The sequence below is a fragment of the Lottia gigantea genome (genome assembly GCF_000327385.1).
Source record: "Lottia gigantea unplaced genomic scaffold LOTGIsca_89, whole genome shotgun sequence".
NCBI classification, from domain to species: domain Eukaryota; kingdom Metazoa; phylum Mollusca; class Gastropoda; family Lottiidae; genus Lottia; species Lottia gigantea.
Window position 1 is genome coordinate 320,616 of NW_008710923.1, and position 16,369 is coordinate 336,984.

The 16,369-nt window shown below is 36.3% G+C and overlaps 3 protein-coding genes across 3 annotated transcripts; 2 read left to right on the plus strand and 1 right to left on the minus strand.

Moving 5' to 3' along the window:
• Positions 1-1,716: 1,716 nt before the first annotated feature.
• Positions 1,717-2,478, plus strand: LOTGIDRAFT_169777 (hypothetical protein; the record flags this gene model as incomplete). The annotated part of the gene is made up of 1 exon (XM_009068073.1): positions 1,717-2,478. The coding sequence occupies one exon, from the start codon at positions 1,717-1,719 to the stop codon at positions 2,476-2,478; it is 762 nt and encodes a 253-aa protein (XP_009066321.1).
• Positions 2,479-6,228: 3,750 nt separating this feature from the next.
• On the plus strand, positions 6,229-9,114 carry LOTGIDRAFT_236889 (hypothetical protein; the record flags this gene model as incomplete). The annotated part of the gene is made up of 5 exons (XM_009068074.1): positions 6,229-6,385; positions 6,809-7,034; positions 7,440-7,561; positions 7,901-7,989; positions 8,555-9,114. 5 exons carry the CDS (start codon positions 6,229-6,231, stop codon positions 8,921-8,923), a joined length of 963 nt encoding a protein of 320 aa, XP_009066322.1. The 3' UTR covers positions 8,924-9,114.
• Positions 9,115-9,505: 391 nt separating this feature from the next.
• LOTGIDRAFT_204877 (hypothetical protein) lies at positions 9,506-15,773 on the minus strand. The gene is made up of 9 exons (XM_009068075.1): positions 15,584-15,773; positions 15,009-15,086; positions 14,428-14,548; positions 13,824-13,994; positions 13,490-13,591; positions 13,003-13,072; positions 12,570-12,703; positions 11,384-11,888; positions 9,506-11,355 (listed from the first exon to the last, which is right to left on the minus strand). The coding sequence occupies exons 1-8, from the start codon at positions 15,697-15,699 to the stop codon at positions 11,778-11,780; spliced, it is 903 nt and encodes a 300-aa protein (XP_009066323.1). The 5' UTR covers positions 15,700-15,773; the 3' UTR covers positions 9,506-11,355; positions 11,384-11,777.
• Between the last annotated feature and the right edge of the window lie 596 nt (positions 15,774-16,369).

Here is a 16,369-nt window from a genome sequence, read left to right on the forward strand (position 1 = left end):
ATAGCTTAGAAGCAACCCCGTTTCTGAGACTACCGGGCAATTGGGTCAAACGTATGGCAAACCTCTCTCTTTAAACTAACAATTTGATTTGTTTCCGTATTATAAATTGTAAATTATTGTTATATGAGAAAGTGTGATTCACTTCTAAAGATGATTAAGTTTTCAAAACTCAGAGAAGGTAGGTTTTTTTATGTTAAGCATAAATACGGTTTTGCAGGTTGCCCCTTATTTCGGACACTTTGACAGGCTCTAATGATTTGTTTGCTATAAGAGCGCACTTAGGTTCACCGTTTCATAACAAAATACCTCATTTAGCGAAAATTTTAATTTTACGAATCTCGTAACCTTTGCGTGACAGAATTTGACGAATTGACCTATAGTCAAATGCAAAAGTGAACACTTTTCAAATCTACGGACTGATTTTATTCAAATGATATTTTATGTTATATCCAAGTGGGCGGAGACCCCAAAATAATTCATTGAAAATCGTGTAAACTAACTTGAGAGGTTCACTTAGATTGTATTTTGGAGGATTGGATCATGAATAATTGTGTAAGTCTGCAACCAGAATATTGAGAAATGATTATGCATAAAGCATAATATAGGTTTAGCGTGTGAGGCGCATGTTTATTTGTCGATATGATACCTTTGGATAAGGAATGCAGGACGCTAAACACAAATTCACTTCGACTGAGGAATGTATATTGTGAATTCAATTTCAAGTGTAACCAGAAACGTCACTTTCTAATATCGGGTGGGAGAGTGAGGAGAGCTGTCCTAAATTTCATCATTTTATTATGAATAATATTTACTCTGATAAAACACTGTTTCAGAAAGGATGAGGCCTACCTCTGGTCAGCATCTTCATCTCTTCGCATCTTCGTTTTAATATTTACGTAATGGCCGCAACCATCCTCCATACCTATTGCACAATCTGTTGATTGAAGATTTCCAAATCAACCACTTTAAGGCTGGAAGTTGATAATTAGTATCCTTTAAAAGCGAGTAGAACGTAGCCGCGATATTCCTAATTAGTACAATATACGTGACTAATGAATTGTTCGACCGAATACCAATTGAGTCTATAACGTGAACTAATTCAATTATTTTATCTCTTGAATAATTCTTAAAACAAAATACACTAAAAGTACATTTCTAATTACAGACCATCCTTCAACCCCCCCCCCCCCCCACACCCCCCCCCCCCCACCCCATTCCCAAAATCTTAAAATAATAAAGCCCCCTCCCTATTCAGTCCACATCAAGGAAGCACAGATTTTTATTACGATCACTCAGATCAACAACCTAATTTCCCAAAAACAAAGGCAACCAGAAAGTTGATGGAAATTTGTGACAGCTGGCAACATCTGCGATTTTACGGTCGTTAGTCAGTTAATTTGATGCAGCAATAGATCAGATTCTATTACATTGTAGATGCAGTCAGTTGCCAGCAGTCGTTTCCAGCTTTCTATTCTCAACTCTCTTAACTGGTTCGCCATTCCATCTAGTTTCGCAGTTTACCAGAGCCCATCTCATTAATTTTCTAACATCTTTCTTTCAGTCTTTTGTGCAATGTGCTTTGTAATTCTTACATTATACATGGTGAAGATAAACTATTCACCAAATAAAGTCTGCTTGTGTGTTCGCTTTCATTGCCGTCTGGGCAATCATCTCTATATATTCGCGTCCGCATATAGTATTGCTAAAAGCAAAGGAATGGATCTGTGCATTTCTGGAAGCGCAGAAAGTATAACGTCCGTATTTCAAGTTCCTGGAATCTTTGATTCAAGAAGCAGTCTTTGTGACGGTTTTAACATCACTGTGAAAGAAGCTGGTTGCTGCACAATATCTCAAGAGATACTAAACCTTCCTTCAGACAAACCTGTTTTTGTATTCGGATATTTTCAAAATTATCGATATTTTGAGAAATACAAAAATGATATCAAAAGGTTATTATCATTTCGTGGTCATATCTTACTCGCTGCAAAGAATAAACTGAAAATGTTGTTTACAGGACGATTTGCTGGTAGAACGGGAAGCGATTTATTGGATCATACGCTGGTGGGTGTTCACATCAGAAGGGGCGACTACTTGGAAGATGCCATCAAAGCCTCTGGCTACACAGTAGCACCTAAAGAATATTTATATAGGGCAATGAATTACATGCGAATTCGTTACCATAAAATATTATTCATTGTATGTTCACAAGATATCAACTGGAGTAACGAAATTTTCAGAAATAAGTCGGATGTTATCGTCGCTCCTGTAGGATCAGCGGCTGTCGATATGGCTTTATTGACTCTTATGAACCATACAATTATTACGGTAGGAACGTACGGGTTTTGGTCTGCGTGGCTCAATCCGCAGAATGGAACTGTTATATACTATAAAGACTTCGTTCGACCTAATAGTAAACATAGTCGTTCATTTGATAAGCCATATACAGATATATACTATCCTTATTGGATTGGTATGTAACACTGCTGTAACCATCAAAGGACATGAAGGGGATATCCACAACATTATCAGAAATAAAGCCCAAGATAAACTGTCTTTCCCTATATGTCAATTATCTAGGTATTTTTTGTATCCTTCTCTATTTTAAGGAGACGGATCGTCCACTCCCCCCCCCCCCCCCTCGCCTATTCTGCCAATGCTTGTTTGGAATACTACCGTGTGCCTTGTCTTTACCATATCTTTATTACTAATAGTATATGTTTACAATATATTTACACAAAGTATATCTAAACTTTGTATGGGCATCGCAGACACTGGTAGTATCGATTTGGACCATTCCAATTTACAATCAGACGCCTATGACTTTTGTTATTCAAATAAAAGTATGAGTTTTATGGCACAGGGACATTTTCAAGTACCAGAGACATCTAACGGAAAGTTAAAATGATGCAAATGGATGGCCCTGGCACACATAAAAATCTATAGAAAAATGTCGAGGTGGGTGTAACTGAAAGTAATGTTTATTTAGAGTTCTGTCAGTCTTTCATTTTAAATATTCACATTAAAGCATCAATATTTCTTTTTATGTTTTTGTGTTCTACAGATTACTTTACTCATTGCAAGATCGGCATAAATTCCCCTTTAAATAGTGTTCATGTTCTAAGGGTTCACGAGCCATTTCGACATCCAACCCGTGAAAGAAAGCACAAATTCTTTGATTTGTGTTCAGAAACCCACAATTTTGTGCTGAGAAACTCAAATTTGTGTTTAAAAGCCCAATATTGTTGTGGAGAAGCTCCAAAAGTTGCTTTGCATAGCCCAAAATTTGTGTTGAGAAGGCCAAATATATGTGTTGAGAAGCCCAATATTTTTGTTGAGAAACCCCCAAATTGCGTTTAGAGCCTTAAATTTGCATTTTTAAGCCCCAAACATTTGAGTTGGCATGTTAAAAATATGTGCAAAAATTTGCATCGAAGAGACCAGTACATGCATTGAGCAGGATCAAGGGTTAGATGTCAAATTAACTCGCTCTCTCTTAAAACATCATGAGTAAGTCGTTTTGAAATCAAGTCTACTTCTTTTTCTTCTTTTTCTTGCCGCCTTTCTTCTTTCCTGATTTTTTGCCTGATTTCTTGGAACCCTTTTTGGAACTTTTTGAAGATTTTCCTTTGTCAGTACTTTTACTTCTACTGCGATTCTTCAAATCCTTTTTTCCATCTTTCTTATTTGGTTTACCATCATCTCCATCCGGTTGATTAATGACGAATTCAACCTTTTGTCCTTGACAATTGACCTTCAAATAGACCAAAATAGAAAAAGCCTATATAGACAAAATATCGAAAAACAGTAGACCTTCTCCTCTGGCTAAAGCAACAGTAGCATTTTGCTTCATTTATGTGAATTTAATGGAATCAAATTGTTTTTTCTATTCTATTCTATTCTATTCTATTCTATTCTATTCTATATTATGTTATCCACCCTATCTATCCCGTTCTTGCCTACCTGATTACATTTCCTGCATTTTCCCTCGTCAAACATCTTGCCGTGATATTCTCCTTTCAGACATTCTTTACAAAATCTTGTCCCACACCATTTACACATAAATGTCTGAAACAATCACAAAATGATACTCCTAACTTACAAGCTTTATATATAGACTTCTATTGAGGTATATTCCACAGCCTTTTATATAGGTCTAGCTGACTTCTATTGGGAGCTATTCCACAGCCTGTTATATAGGTCTACCTGACTTCTATTGGGAGCTATTCCACAGACTTTTATATAGGTCTAGCTGACTTCTATTGGGAGCTATTTCACAGCCTGTTATACAGGTTTAGCTGACTTCTATTGGGAGCTATTCCACAGCCTGTTATATAGGTCTAGCTGACTTCTATTGGGAGCTATTCCACAGCCTTTTATATAGGTCTAGCTGACTTCTATTGGGAGCTATTTCATAGCCTGTTGTATAGGTCTAGCTGACTTCTTTTGGGAGCTATTCCACAGCCTGTTATATAGGTCTAGCTGACTTCTATTGGGAGCTATTCCACAGCCTTTTATATAGGTCTAGCTGACTTCTATTGGGAGCTATTCCACAGCCTGTTATATAGGTCTACCTGACTTCTATTGGGAGCTATTCCACAGCCTGTTATATAGGTCTAGCTGACTTCTATTGGGAGCTATTCCACAGCCTGTTATATAGGTCTAGCTGACTTCTATTGGGAACTATTCCACAGCCTTTTATAAAGGTCTAGCTGACTTCTATTGGGGTAATATCCAAAGCTTAATAAATAGGCCTACATATAAATCTATGTGTATAGCTTTCACAGCAGACGGCATGCCAATGTGAGATTGGTGGAAGCGACGTGTGTGAGGAAGCTTTAGATAAATTAGTACATAGAATACTTCTGTCAGCTTCCATGAACGAGAAGGACGGTGACAAATTTGGTATAGAAGTCATCAGCAAATGATCAAGAAATCTGACCACAAAATCATGTTATATATTTTCTTTCTTTAGGTGTACAAGACCTTTAAATACTTATAAATAGGGCCATATAAATATTACTATTTATTAGACCGTATAATATATACAATACAATCAGATAGAGATCTCTATAGGTAGAAATATAAACATAACATTATTAATAGAGAGTAGCGTTTCTATAAATCAATAGATAAAGGGGAGATAAGGGGGTCACATAATAAATTGTCAAAGGGGTTCACAGCACCAGGCATTTAAGAACTCAATGATAAAATATTTGAAACTGAGGTAGGGCAAAGCCGGGTGAGTCTCGTCTCAGAGGGGAGCACCCCCTCCCCCCCCCCCCAACTCCTCTCTGGCCCCACATATACACTAATATTAATAAAGCTTTTATATCGATCATATAAACTCACTGTGTTTATCCCGGCACATCCCCACCGACACATAGTTAATCTGATAATCCAATAATCTGCCGATATCCCTGAGATTATCCTCAAAATTACATGGCTCACATAATGGCTCAGTCGAACTTCCTATACGTACAAGGTTTCAGTTAATTACTACGAGCCTTTTGACAGTTCCGCGTCGTTAGTTACAGCTGTTGTCAAGCAAGTATTGACATGCATAATAGGTGAATTCAATGTAAGGGAAGTAACTCATTTATATTAAATACGGAACACAATAGCCTAATATGGTATACATTATGGAACGTTTCATCAATTTACATTGTCGTTTTCAGATCATATATAATGTGATAGCCCTCTATCTATTCTACACCTTTGTAAAGGTGGGCATAGACGATGTACGGTACGGTGCACGGTGTAGTATGATCGATAGGCCTACGTAGAAAACAGTTAAGCGAATCGTGTCCACACAGTGTCCGAATCCGTACCTCACTTGTTCTATTTTCAACTGTATCGAACATTCCCACCTTTAGGCTATAAGAAGGACATTTTTTTTATTTATTGAAACAGTTTTAGGGACACTCTTTATTCTTATCGCTCCTAAATAGCCCAGATGTGATAGTCGTAATGTGGACAACCGAAAAAACGACATTCAATTCATGATCCACAAGTCAAAGAGCCATTTACGATGCGAAGTGAGCTGCATTCTCTGCATCCACGACAATAAAATAGATTTAATTTAATACATGTACGTTCGAACGTGTTGAGGAAACGATGCAGCGAGACCACTGGGAGTTGACGTTACAAAAGATGACGTCGTAAATTTGCAATCACTGTAAGCATGGCATTCAACGTCAGGTGATCACTTCCGGTTTGTCAAGGATAAGAATGTCAACTCAGCTGTTGAAGGATGGGTCACAGCAGACGGCATGCCAATGTGAGATTGGTGGAAGCGACGTGTGTGAAGATGCTTTAGATAAATTAGTACATAGAATACTTCTGTCAGCTTCCATGAACGAGAAGGACGGTGACAAATTTGGTATAGGTGAGTAGAAAATAACTTTAACTCTTAAGACAGGGATCTGGATGGATTAGGGCCAGGCAAGGGTGCATTTTATCAAAGGTTTAGCCTGCTATGTATGCATAATATAATAGCCTAGCCTAATATTCTTGATGACTGAAGGGACATTGGTAGTTTAGTTAGCGGCTTAAAGTGATGGATCCAAAAATTGAAATTTGAATATGAAGCTAGATCCTGCAGACGTCGCTTAATGTTGAAACATTCCTGTAACAAATTAGTTGTGGCAATCCTGACTCCATGCAATTTGTAGGTTATATATTGCCTATTGCAATATTTTCTCAATCATAGCATAGTCGATACATCAAATTGCCTTCTTCAGTTCCACCTTGTGTGTGATATTCCTGCCGTTGAGAGTTGGCTATCTAAGCTTTACAAATTGTGTTGCAGCCGACGTTGACGACGGTAATCTGGCACCAGTTGACTATCGCAAAATACCTAAAATAAATGGTGTTAGACTGCAAGAAAGATACGACAAAGCTAGAAAAAATAAAAACCAGAAGAAAGAATCGAGAAAATCGAAATGGGAGAAAAACAAGGTTGATGATATGCCACGAGGAACTGTTCAGAAGGTAGATGGAAACAGCTACGTCAATGTTCCGTTAGAAGTTTATAGGTAAGAACAAATACGCATCATGCTTAAGCTTAAGAAACATAGGCTAGATTCACTTTCTATCGCGATCCTTCAAATTCAAGACAGGGGCCTTCTATTCCACAAAGCGGAATGACGTATGTAAGGTAAGCTACGTATGTATTGTTACAAAAGTAAAAGCGCGAGAAGTACTGCCTTCCACAAAAATAGGCGACTTATCATTAAAATCTAAAGTCTTTCGGGGCCTTTAGTTAGGAGGGTCAGAGTTTCTGCGACTAACCGAAAGTGTAAGCGCTTTTTGCCTAATACAGCTCGGGTACAATCGGGTGAGACGGACATCAAACTCTATTTATTTCATTTGTCCAAAACAACCAATAATCAATTTCAGAATATCAATATGGTTGGTAACTAATATTTACTAACTTTCAGGAGGATGGTTCAGGCTGAAATTGATGCCAAAATGAAGCAAGTGCAAGAATATCAGGATTATTTCCTGAAGAAACAAGAAGACACAAGATTGGAGGCATTGAGAGAAGTCTTTTACTGGAAAGGTAAGATTTGGAATCGGAGAGACAGTCAGGGTTGTAGCTACAAGGGGACAAAGGGATTGAAAAAATGGATTATCCACTTGAAAAAATCCTGACAACCGACCAATACCATTAGTGCATCTAAACACCAAACACCTTTGCCTCCTTACTTTCCCTCCGAACATTCAAGTATGGCTACGGCCATGGTGACAGCAGTCAAAGCTCCAATACATTATCAGAAACAGTTTTTCGTGCCAGTTGCAATCAAGGATATTAAGCGGGAGTTCAGTAAGGGTTAGTAATACCCTAAAGATGCCACTGATTTTCGAGAAAATAATCTTCAATGTCAAATGAAATTTCCAGAATATAGCAAGAGTTTGGAGGCGAATCTGTCCGTAACGCTGGGAGATCTACAAACTTCAGAAGAAGCTTTTGAATACGCCAGTAAACGGGTAAGAACATGGTTAATCCCTGGACCATTGTATTGGTACCAGACACTTTGACTATTTTCATGAGTGTAAACTAGACACATTGTTCATAGTCTCTGAACACCGGATCGCAGTCCATGGCTGATAAGCGTTTATCAAATTCACAAATGTTTCTGCTTAATTTCCACTCTAATAGCTCTTCCGTTATACAAGAAAAGTGCCTCATGGTGTCAAGGTATTAGACTCAGTTTGTAATACCTTGACATTGTGAAGATACGATTGGACTTTATGTTTCTGCTTAAATTCCAATCTAATAGCTCTTTCGTGATACAAGAAAAGTGCCTCGTGATGTCAAGGTATTAGACGCAGTTCGTAATACCTTGACATTGTGAAGATAAGACTGGACTAAAAAGATGAGTGTGAACACATTGTTCATAGTGTCTAAAAACATTGTTCATAGTGTCTGAACACCATAACGCAACGAATCAGAAAGCTTTAAATCTTCAAGGCATGATGTGATCAGAAGTCATTAAATTCGAAATGGAGCCCTACCAACAGTGTCGTAAAGAGATGTTTTATTTCATTTCAGCTTCAATTGTATGAATCTTACGTACCATCTGACGCTGAAAAACTCTTCGAACCATGGAAGCTCAAGACAGCCATAGACGAAGTCCGCGAATTTGCACAAACTCGACGAAATCAGAAGCGTTATCGCAAAGGGTCCAAAAGACAGCAAATTGTTCAGCCAGTAGTGGAAGAACTATCGGAGTCAGCCCAACCTCCTGCAGTCCATCTACCAGAACCAAATTCAAAATCCGATCCAAACAATACTTCAAACGTTCGCCCATCGTCATCCGCATCTGAACTAGGTACTGGATCCAAAACCTCCAAGCAACGAAGAAATAAAATTTTGCGCGGTTTAGCAAAAGATACAGTTGATTTGCCTCAGACAACGTAATCACAATAATTATCCAACCAATTAACAATTTATGATGTGGCAGCACATTTTTGGTTTTCGCATACGGCTTGAAGACTATACTGTATTTACAATTCAAAATACATGACAGAATACGAACATTGAAAAAACAATTCAGCTTCTAGCTTTTCATGAAAAAATGAGGTTTGGAAATAAATACGAAATTAATCAATAATAATTTTGCATATATTTGATACATGTGCAAACCTTCAATAATGCCAGATTTAATAGCGGTTCACATTGGTCGATGAAACATGTTTGGTGGTTTACCACAGCCCCTCATCAAAATCGGAAGTCAAGTTTGAGCAAAGAATTGCTAACGTGCCTTGTTGGTGATCCCGTTATCAAATGCGACCCGTGACTTAACCAAACTCTCGAATCCTAGGTAGGTATAACTTGTGGTAGCTCTGCAGTAGTGCGTCAGGGCGTCAGGGCGTCTGAGCAGAGTCCAAAAGTTTGCTGACTACACGCCGATGTATTAAACGTTAAAAGCTCAAGTAAAGGATTTTGTTATATATGGGTTAATCACAATTTCAACAACGAAGGCAGTGCTCAGAAAATGAGAACTGTTTATAATTTTTATTTATAATCACAGATTACATAATTAGCGTATTCTAATTAAAAACAAAACTAACAAAAACTAATAGACATTAAAAGCAAGAAAAAATAATATACATTAAAATAAGGATTCATATCCAACCCTAGGACAAAACAAAATTTTACAATTTGATTTTTCTCTGAAAGTAACTTTAAAAGCAAAGAAAATTGGCTTAAAAATAAGACCGAACATTTTGACTAGATACCGTAAAATTGCGATTATAATGCCCCTAATTTTAACCATTTTCTAATGAATAAAGTTCCAATCAATACAGTTGTTGTCCTATTCCTTTTAAGTTTAAATCCAAATATGGTGAAGAACCAAAGATGATAGGTAAGCTTACACAAAATCGTGGAAGTTCAAGGATTCAAAAGTCTTATATATTATGAGAACATGAAGGCTCAACAAGGTAGTAAATTTTGAGCTCTCTAACTAAAATTACTTTCCTCCAGGGAAGTGACTCTTACTCGAAATCAAACTTCTTTTTTCAACGTGTTGTATATACAGGCAGTAATAAAGCCCCAAGACGTCGAGCGATGTGTCTTATACCTTGACTGCAATAGCCACTATGGTTGTATCATGGAATTAAGAGATCTGATTGGATTGTATGCCAGCGAATACAGCTTATCATAGCTCTCGACAGACTGTAACTTGTATGGCTTGTTGTTTACAGACTCATTGTCAAGGACACTGTATTAGCTAACGTGCAATCCAACTAAATCGCTGCATTTACCCACTTCCGTGATACAAGAAAGGTAGCCATTCAAATTGCAGTCAAGGTATAAGATGAAGGTAACAGAACAGCTTGATATTTTGAAGATATAGGGTTTTGAAACATTGTAATAGGAAAAATGGATAACCTATTAAAGCTGACAAATCTAAGCACTAAAAGAATAACAATATTAATAACAAATAAACAAAATATACAAAATCTAACCATTTGGTACTATACTTAATAACAGATGACTGTAATTTGTTATTCTTGTAGCTGAAACATATAACTTAAAAAAAAAATTGCTATTTCTGTAGCAAAGACAACAAGTGCACGTAACTAGAGGTTGTAATTGCTGCAAGCTAAGTAGCTAGCTTTACAACAGATAACAGTGGCGGAGCCAGTTTTACGTCCGATGGAGGGTGAAATAGTTGAGATTGCTGAATTTCTAAGGTGTAGGCTTTCGGGGATGGGAGGGGGGACTGCTGACCCCTCTGCCCCCCTTCGGCTCCGCCAATGGATATCAAGCCATAAACTACAAATCGTACAACAAAGTAACTAAATATTACAGTCACATCAATATCAGACACTAGAAATTGTGAATACAACATAAAAAATCAGATATTGCTAGTTCTACAAGTATACAACTTTTGGTTTTAAGGTTAATGAAAAGAGTTTTTTGAACAATGGTCATTTAGTCATGTTATGCATAACTTTTTGTAAAGATATATATTTATATGGCTAAAGATAGCATGCTATAAACATAAAATATAGCTAAATAAGGATAATATTTAGACATACTCTCTAGATAGCAATATTGTTCTTTCACAAATTCAAGCTGCCATTGTCATACAACAGTATAAATTCCATAATATAATAGACTGCTCTCGATGAAGTTCCTAAAATAAGCTATCTACTTTATTCAAGGGTCCAGTTTCAAATTCAGCTCTTCACAGCAGACCAAAATTTTTAGACCTAAGATTTACTTCTGTCCAAGTAAAAATGTTGTAAAATAATATTGGCACTGGCAATTTTACAACACTTTCATTAATTGGATTAAATGAATAGATAGCACAATATGTATCATAAGCTCTTAAGGTACCTATCACCAGTTGTGTATGGTTGCGAATATGAAAGTGGACATGAGTATCAAACGCAACTCACAACTCAGTTGGATGAAGCTGCATTCGAAACTTATGACAGCTTTTCTTATTTACAACCATACCCACCTGGTGGATGCTATGATGTGAAGGTACCTCAAGCAACAGGAATATCGATCTGCTGTTTCAAGGTTTGGTTCAAAACTGACTCATAACCCTTAAAACCTCAAGATGAAATTAGTAACCTCTGTAATGTTTTAATATCACTATGTCTGGTCCAATACTTTCAGAGTCTTCTTATTGCTGCCTTATATCACTCACTTATATACATCCGTCAAGTTCTTAGAACTTCAGTCTTCTATAAGATTATATATTATATAAGGTGAAGATCGTAACAGCTTGACATTGTGAAGATGAATATACACATTACATAGTATTAACAATATTAGGCCTCTGCATATTGACATCACTAAAATACGGATGTAACAAAGCAGCTTTTGCAGATACTCTTCTACTTGGCTCATAATACAACATTTTCTGTAATAAAAAAAGGTTCAGAACTATAACAACCATTAAAACAATTCCAATAAAAATCTGTTCAACATCATGAGATACAATCAGATCAATATATCGGTTCTACCCTATTCAACCCCAATTTCTTCTCTTATCGCCTCTTTCCCTTGAAAGTCTGTTTTTTCAAATTTGGCAAAAATAATACTATGGGGTTCAAATAATACATAGCTCAAAAAGTACCACTTAATGAGAAAGACAAGGAACGCATCCAATATCTATTCTGGATCATTCAATATTGAAAGGTATGTCAAAATGCTACTTCTTTCATTAAAGGTATTGTAAAGAGGTTTTCTAAACTTTTTATGTGTATCCGGAACACTGATAGTATCAATTTGCACAATTCCAATTTTCATTCCTATGGCTGTGGTTCTTGCAATTCCACTAACACGTTTTATGAAGTCACTAGAGGGAAGCTACCAAAAGCTACTATCAATATCTATGCAGTTCCCCTTTAATGACGTCATAAAACGCGTTAGTTTTAGTGGAATTGCAAGAACCACAGATGTCGGAATGAAAATTGGATTGGTGCATATTGATGCTTTCAGTACCCCCATACTCATAAAATGTTTAGAAAACTTCTTTAACATTTCCGACTTCTCCGATATAAAAAAAAACATTTCAAATTCAATAACTGTTTAGTCTTACTGTAATCAAATCTTTGCCTTCATCACATAAACTGGTTACAACATTAGCTATAGGTTGCTGCGGCCATCTTGGAAAGGTTGTTTTAAAATCTGGTAACTGAGAGATGCCAGGCCAGGTATTTTCATCTGGGGTTCCTGAAAACAGAGATTGACAAAGCATACAGTAGGGTTAGCAACAAACAGGAAATGAAATTAATGAAGTTTTACGCCCTACTTAACAAGAAAGGTTGGCAACAAGAAACATTTCCATTTGATCTGTCAATTCAGCATGGTTATGACTTCTTTTCAAAAAATATCCGATTTTCTAAGATTTTTCAACATTTGCCATTAATCCAACTCTTTCAGTATCCTGTAAAGTTAGCGTAAACTGTCACTTAAAATAACTGCATTGACTTTCAGCATAGAAAAGTATCAAAGAAGCAAACTGGGCTTACCTAATGTACGAAATATTCTAAACAGTTGATCAATCTCAGAATCTCCTGGAAACAAGGGTCTTCTAGTTATCTACAATAATAACAATACAAAATGTCTATAAATAATTTTAGGTTTTAACATTGCAGTTAAGTAATGTTACAAAAGCACAGGCACAGGCATGTAGGCTATTAAGACTATTAACCAGTCTCTACGAGAAAACTCAAAAATTATTCAGATTAAGGTTTATGACTCCTTAAGTTTCAATATACCTTCAGACATTTGTAAATTCATAAGTACTTTATAGCACATTTTCCTTCGTAAACCGATTTTTAACAGCCTAGTCTTGGACAACTTGTATTATACTATTTATAAGACATATAGAAATAGGAGTAGGTAAAGTAGGTATTATACTGTATACAGTGCAGTGACATTTTTGAGCTTAGAAAAATAACAATCATAATGAATGCAACTCTCGGTTTTAAATGATAAAAACAAAAAATAACTGACCATTTCAGCAAAGATACAGCCTAAACTCCAAACATCAACTGGTGTGGAGTAAAAACGACTTCCCAGTAATATTTCTGGTGCTCTATACCATAATGTCACAACCTAGCAAATATAAATTTGTTGATATTTTCACTAATAAATTGAGAAGAGTCTTCAGTGATGAAGCATAAATTGCGATTAGTGACGTTATCAACACTTAGTATAAGTGGAATTGCAGGAACCACATGGTCTGATTGAAAATTTAAATGGTGTAAATTGATGCTATCAGTGTCCCCAAACCATATAAAAAATTTAAAAACCTCTTTACAATCCTTTTAAGAATTTTATTTCCTACCTCATGAGTGTAAGTTCTAACAGGCACACCAAATGCTCTAGCCAGACCAAAATCAGCTAACTTAATATTTCCTTGTGTGTCTATCAACAGATTCTGTGGCTTCAAGTCTCTATGTAAAACTCTATGAGCATGACAAAAAGCTATTCCTTGTAGAAGCTGAAACATGTAGCTCTGAAAAATAAAATGAAGAATTGATACAAAATTTGTATGCATAAACCAATACTGGTATCTGTAAAGTCAAGCAACGATATTTATGAATATCCAGAAAGCATAAATAGAAATTAGGGCTACATAAACCAGACTCATATGTTACCGATTCCATTTTTGGGATATCTGTGAGCAACAAAGCATGAGTCTTGCTAGTAATCAATATTATTACGTGATGAGATTAACGCATGTTACCGGCAATCAAAATACAAGTAATGATAGATATTTTGTTGATTTATCAAAGAGAATTTGGACATTGAAATCAGTATCGATAGATACACATGTATGGTTTAAAACAGAAATTTTAATTTTGCTCCGAGTGCTATGCTGAACATATTCTGTTATAAGACTCACAATTCCAACGAGAATTAATCTGACAAAATAGAGGCCCTCTTACCTTGATGAGCTCTGATGCCAGACCAGATGGTGGAGCCATGTCCATATATTTCTTTAAATCTAAATTCAAATACTCAAACACCAGATATAACTTCATCTCACTGTGAATTACATCCAGCAATCTGAAATGTTAAAAGATAAGGCTGCATTATGGTTAGTAGACCTTTCAAGATGGTGCTGTCATCCATGCCTGGTGAAGAGATGTGTAATGACTAAGAGAAAAATCCTTACTCGTTGGACTGCAGCAGAAGTAGAGAATACCTTTGGGTATTCAAATACGTTTTATCTGATCAGAAAAGCCAGCATGGAAAATGTTGATTTGTTTCAATAGATCATGAACACGAATATAGCGAGGCCGTTGTTCAGAAAAGATATGCAGAAAAGTAGCTTGTTGGCCTAGAACTCTTCTAATTTGGAAACAAACACGTTAAATTCCTTTTTCAAACTACCGATGATGATTCTATATCATGATGCATGCATGGACATGGGTCACAGCACAGGCATCTGTTTCTATCAATAGTGTTATTTGAGTTCTTGTCAATATTGAATAAGATCATAAAAATATTAGGAACACAACAGTACCTGACAACATTTGGATGTTCCAACTCTTTCAACAAGGAAATCTCTCTGATAGCAGTGCTTGGAACTCCCTCTGATTCCCTGGAATTAAACAAGCATGAGAACTAGTATCATCATTATGAGATCACATAACAAAAGTAAAAATATAAGCAATAATTTGATTTAGTCTAGTTGCCTGTCGTTTTTTTGCAGCTTTCTGTTGCCTTCTAGCTCTAGATCACACTTTACTAATTATTGGATATTGACATGTAGTTTCTAATATTGGATTTGAATAAATTTCAATAACAGTAAATAGGCTCATAATAAACTGATCATCATGAAGAACGATTAAGGCAGCAAAGACCCAGCCAGCACAGAAAAAAAAGGTAAGGAAGCCCCTTGAGCTCAACTTAATAAGTGCTTAGATTACGGATTAGAACGTAGTTATATAGATTAACTGGCAGTGTAATTAAATAATTAGTTAACACCACTGACTAAGGACTGTCATTCTCTCATTGTCATGAATGACTGAACATAATCCTACATCATGAACACAGTTGACTTCATCACTGCGCCACGGGTCATTCATTTCTACTTACGAATCCAACCGGATTTTCTTCAGTGCAACCATATGACCACTGATCTTGTCTCTAGCTTTGTAAACCACGCCATAAGTTCCTTCACCGATCTTTTCAATCTTTTGGAAGTTTTCCATTTTGAACAGATTTATATGTCATCCAAAATTAACCCATCAATTAGATTTGTTTCGAAAGTTTTCCTTTCTTTCACTGGATGAAAATCTCACGCCTGGGTGTTTTCCCGCGCTTGTCACAATGCGGGAAAGGATTCTAGATATTTCATTGGCTGAAATCCCCGACCTCGAGGTCAAACTCGGGTTAAAAGGTGGGGCTTCTGAAGTATTTGTTTACATTTTTAAATCTGCAATTTAAAGTGGTCGAGGTTAATGTCTGTGCACTAAAGTTGTTTTCTCCCCTCTATATCTGTATAATATTGCCTTACCTCTAAGTAAAAAGAGTAACAAGGCTGATTTGGGTAGTTTTAACGCTGATGAATTACCTCATATGGCAAGTAAAAGTAAAGGTCAAATGTGATACTAAAAATAACTGACCAATGAAAAAATTGTAGATTAATGCTACAGACTACAATGATTGTAAATTGTTCCCCTTTGACTGAGTGTAATTGTATAGAAACTTCTCTCCCCTTCAATAATGAAGCGATAAGTTTTATCCATAGAGTTATATGAGACATGTCAATTTGAACGATTTTATGGGTGTAAAATGTTAAAATGCGGCAGATATGCTTTCATGAAAATTTCAAACAATGGAGACAAAAAAGAAATTTCGAGGGTCTGGGGATCAACAACG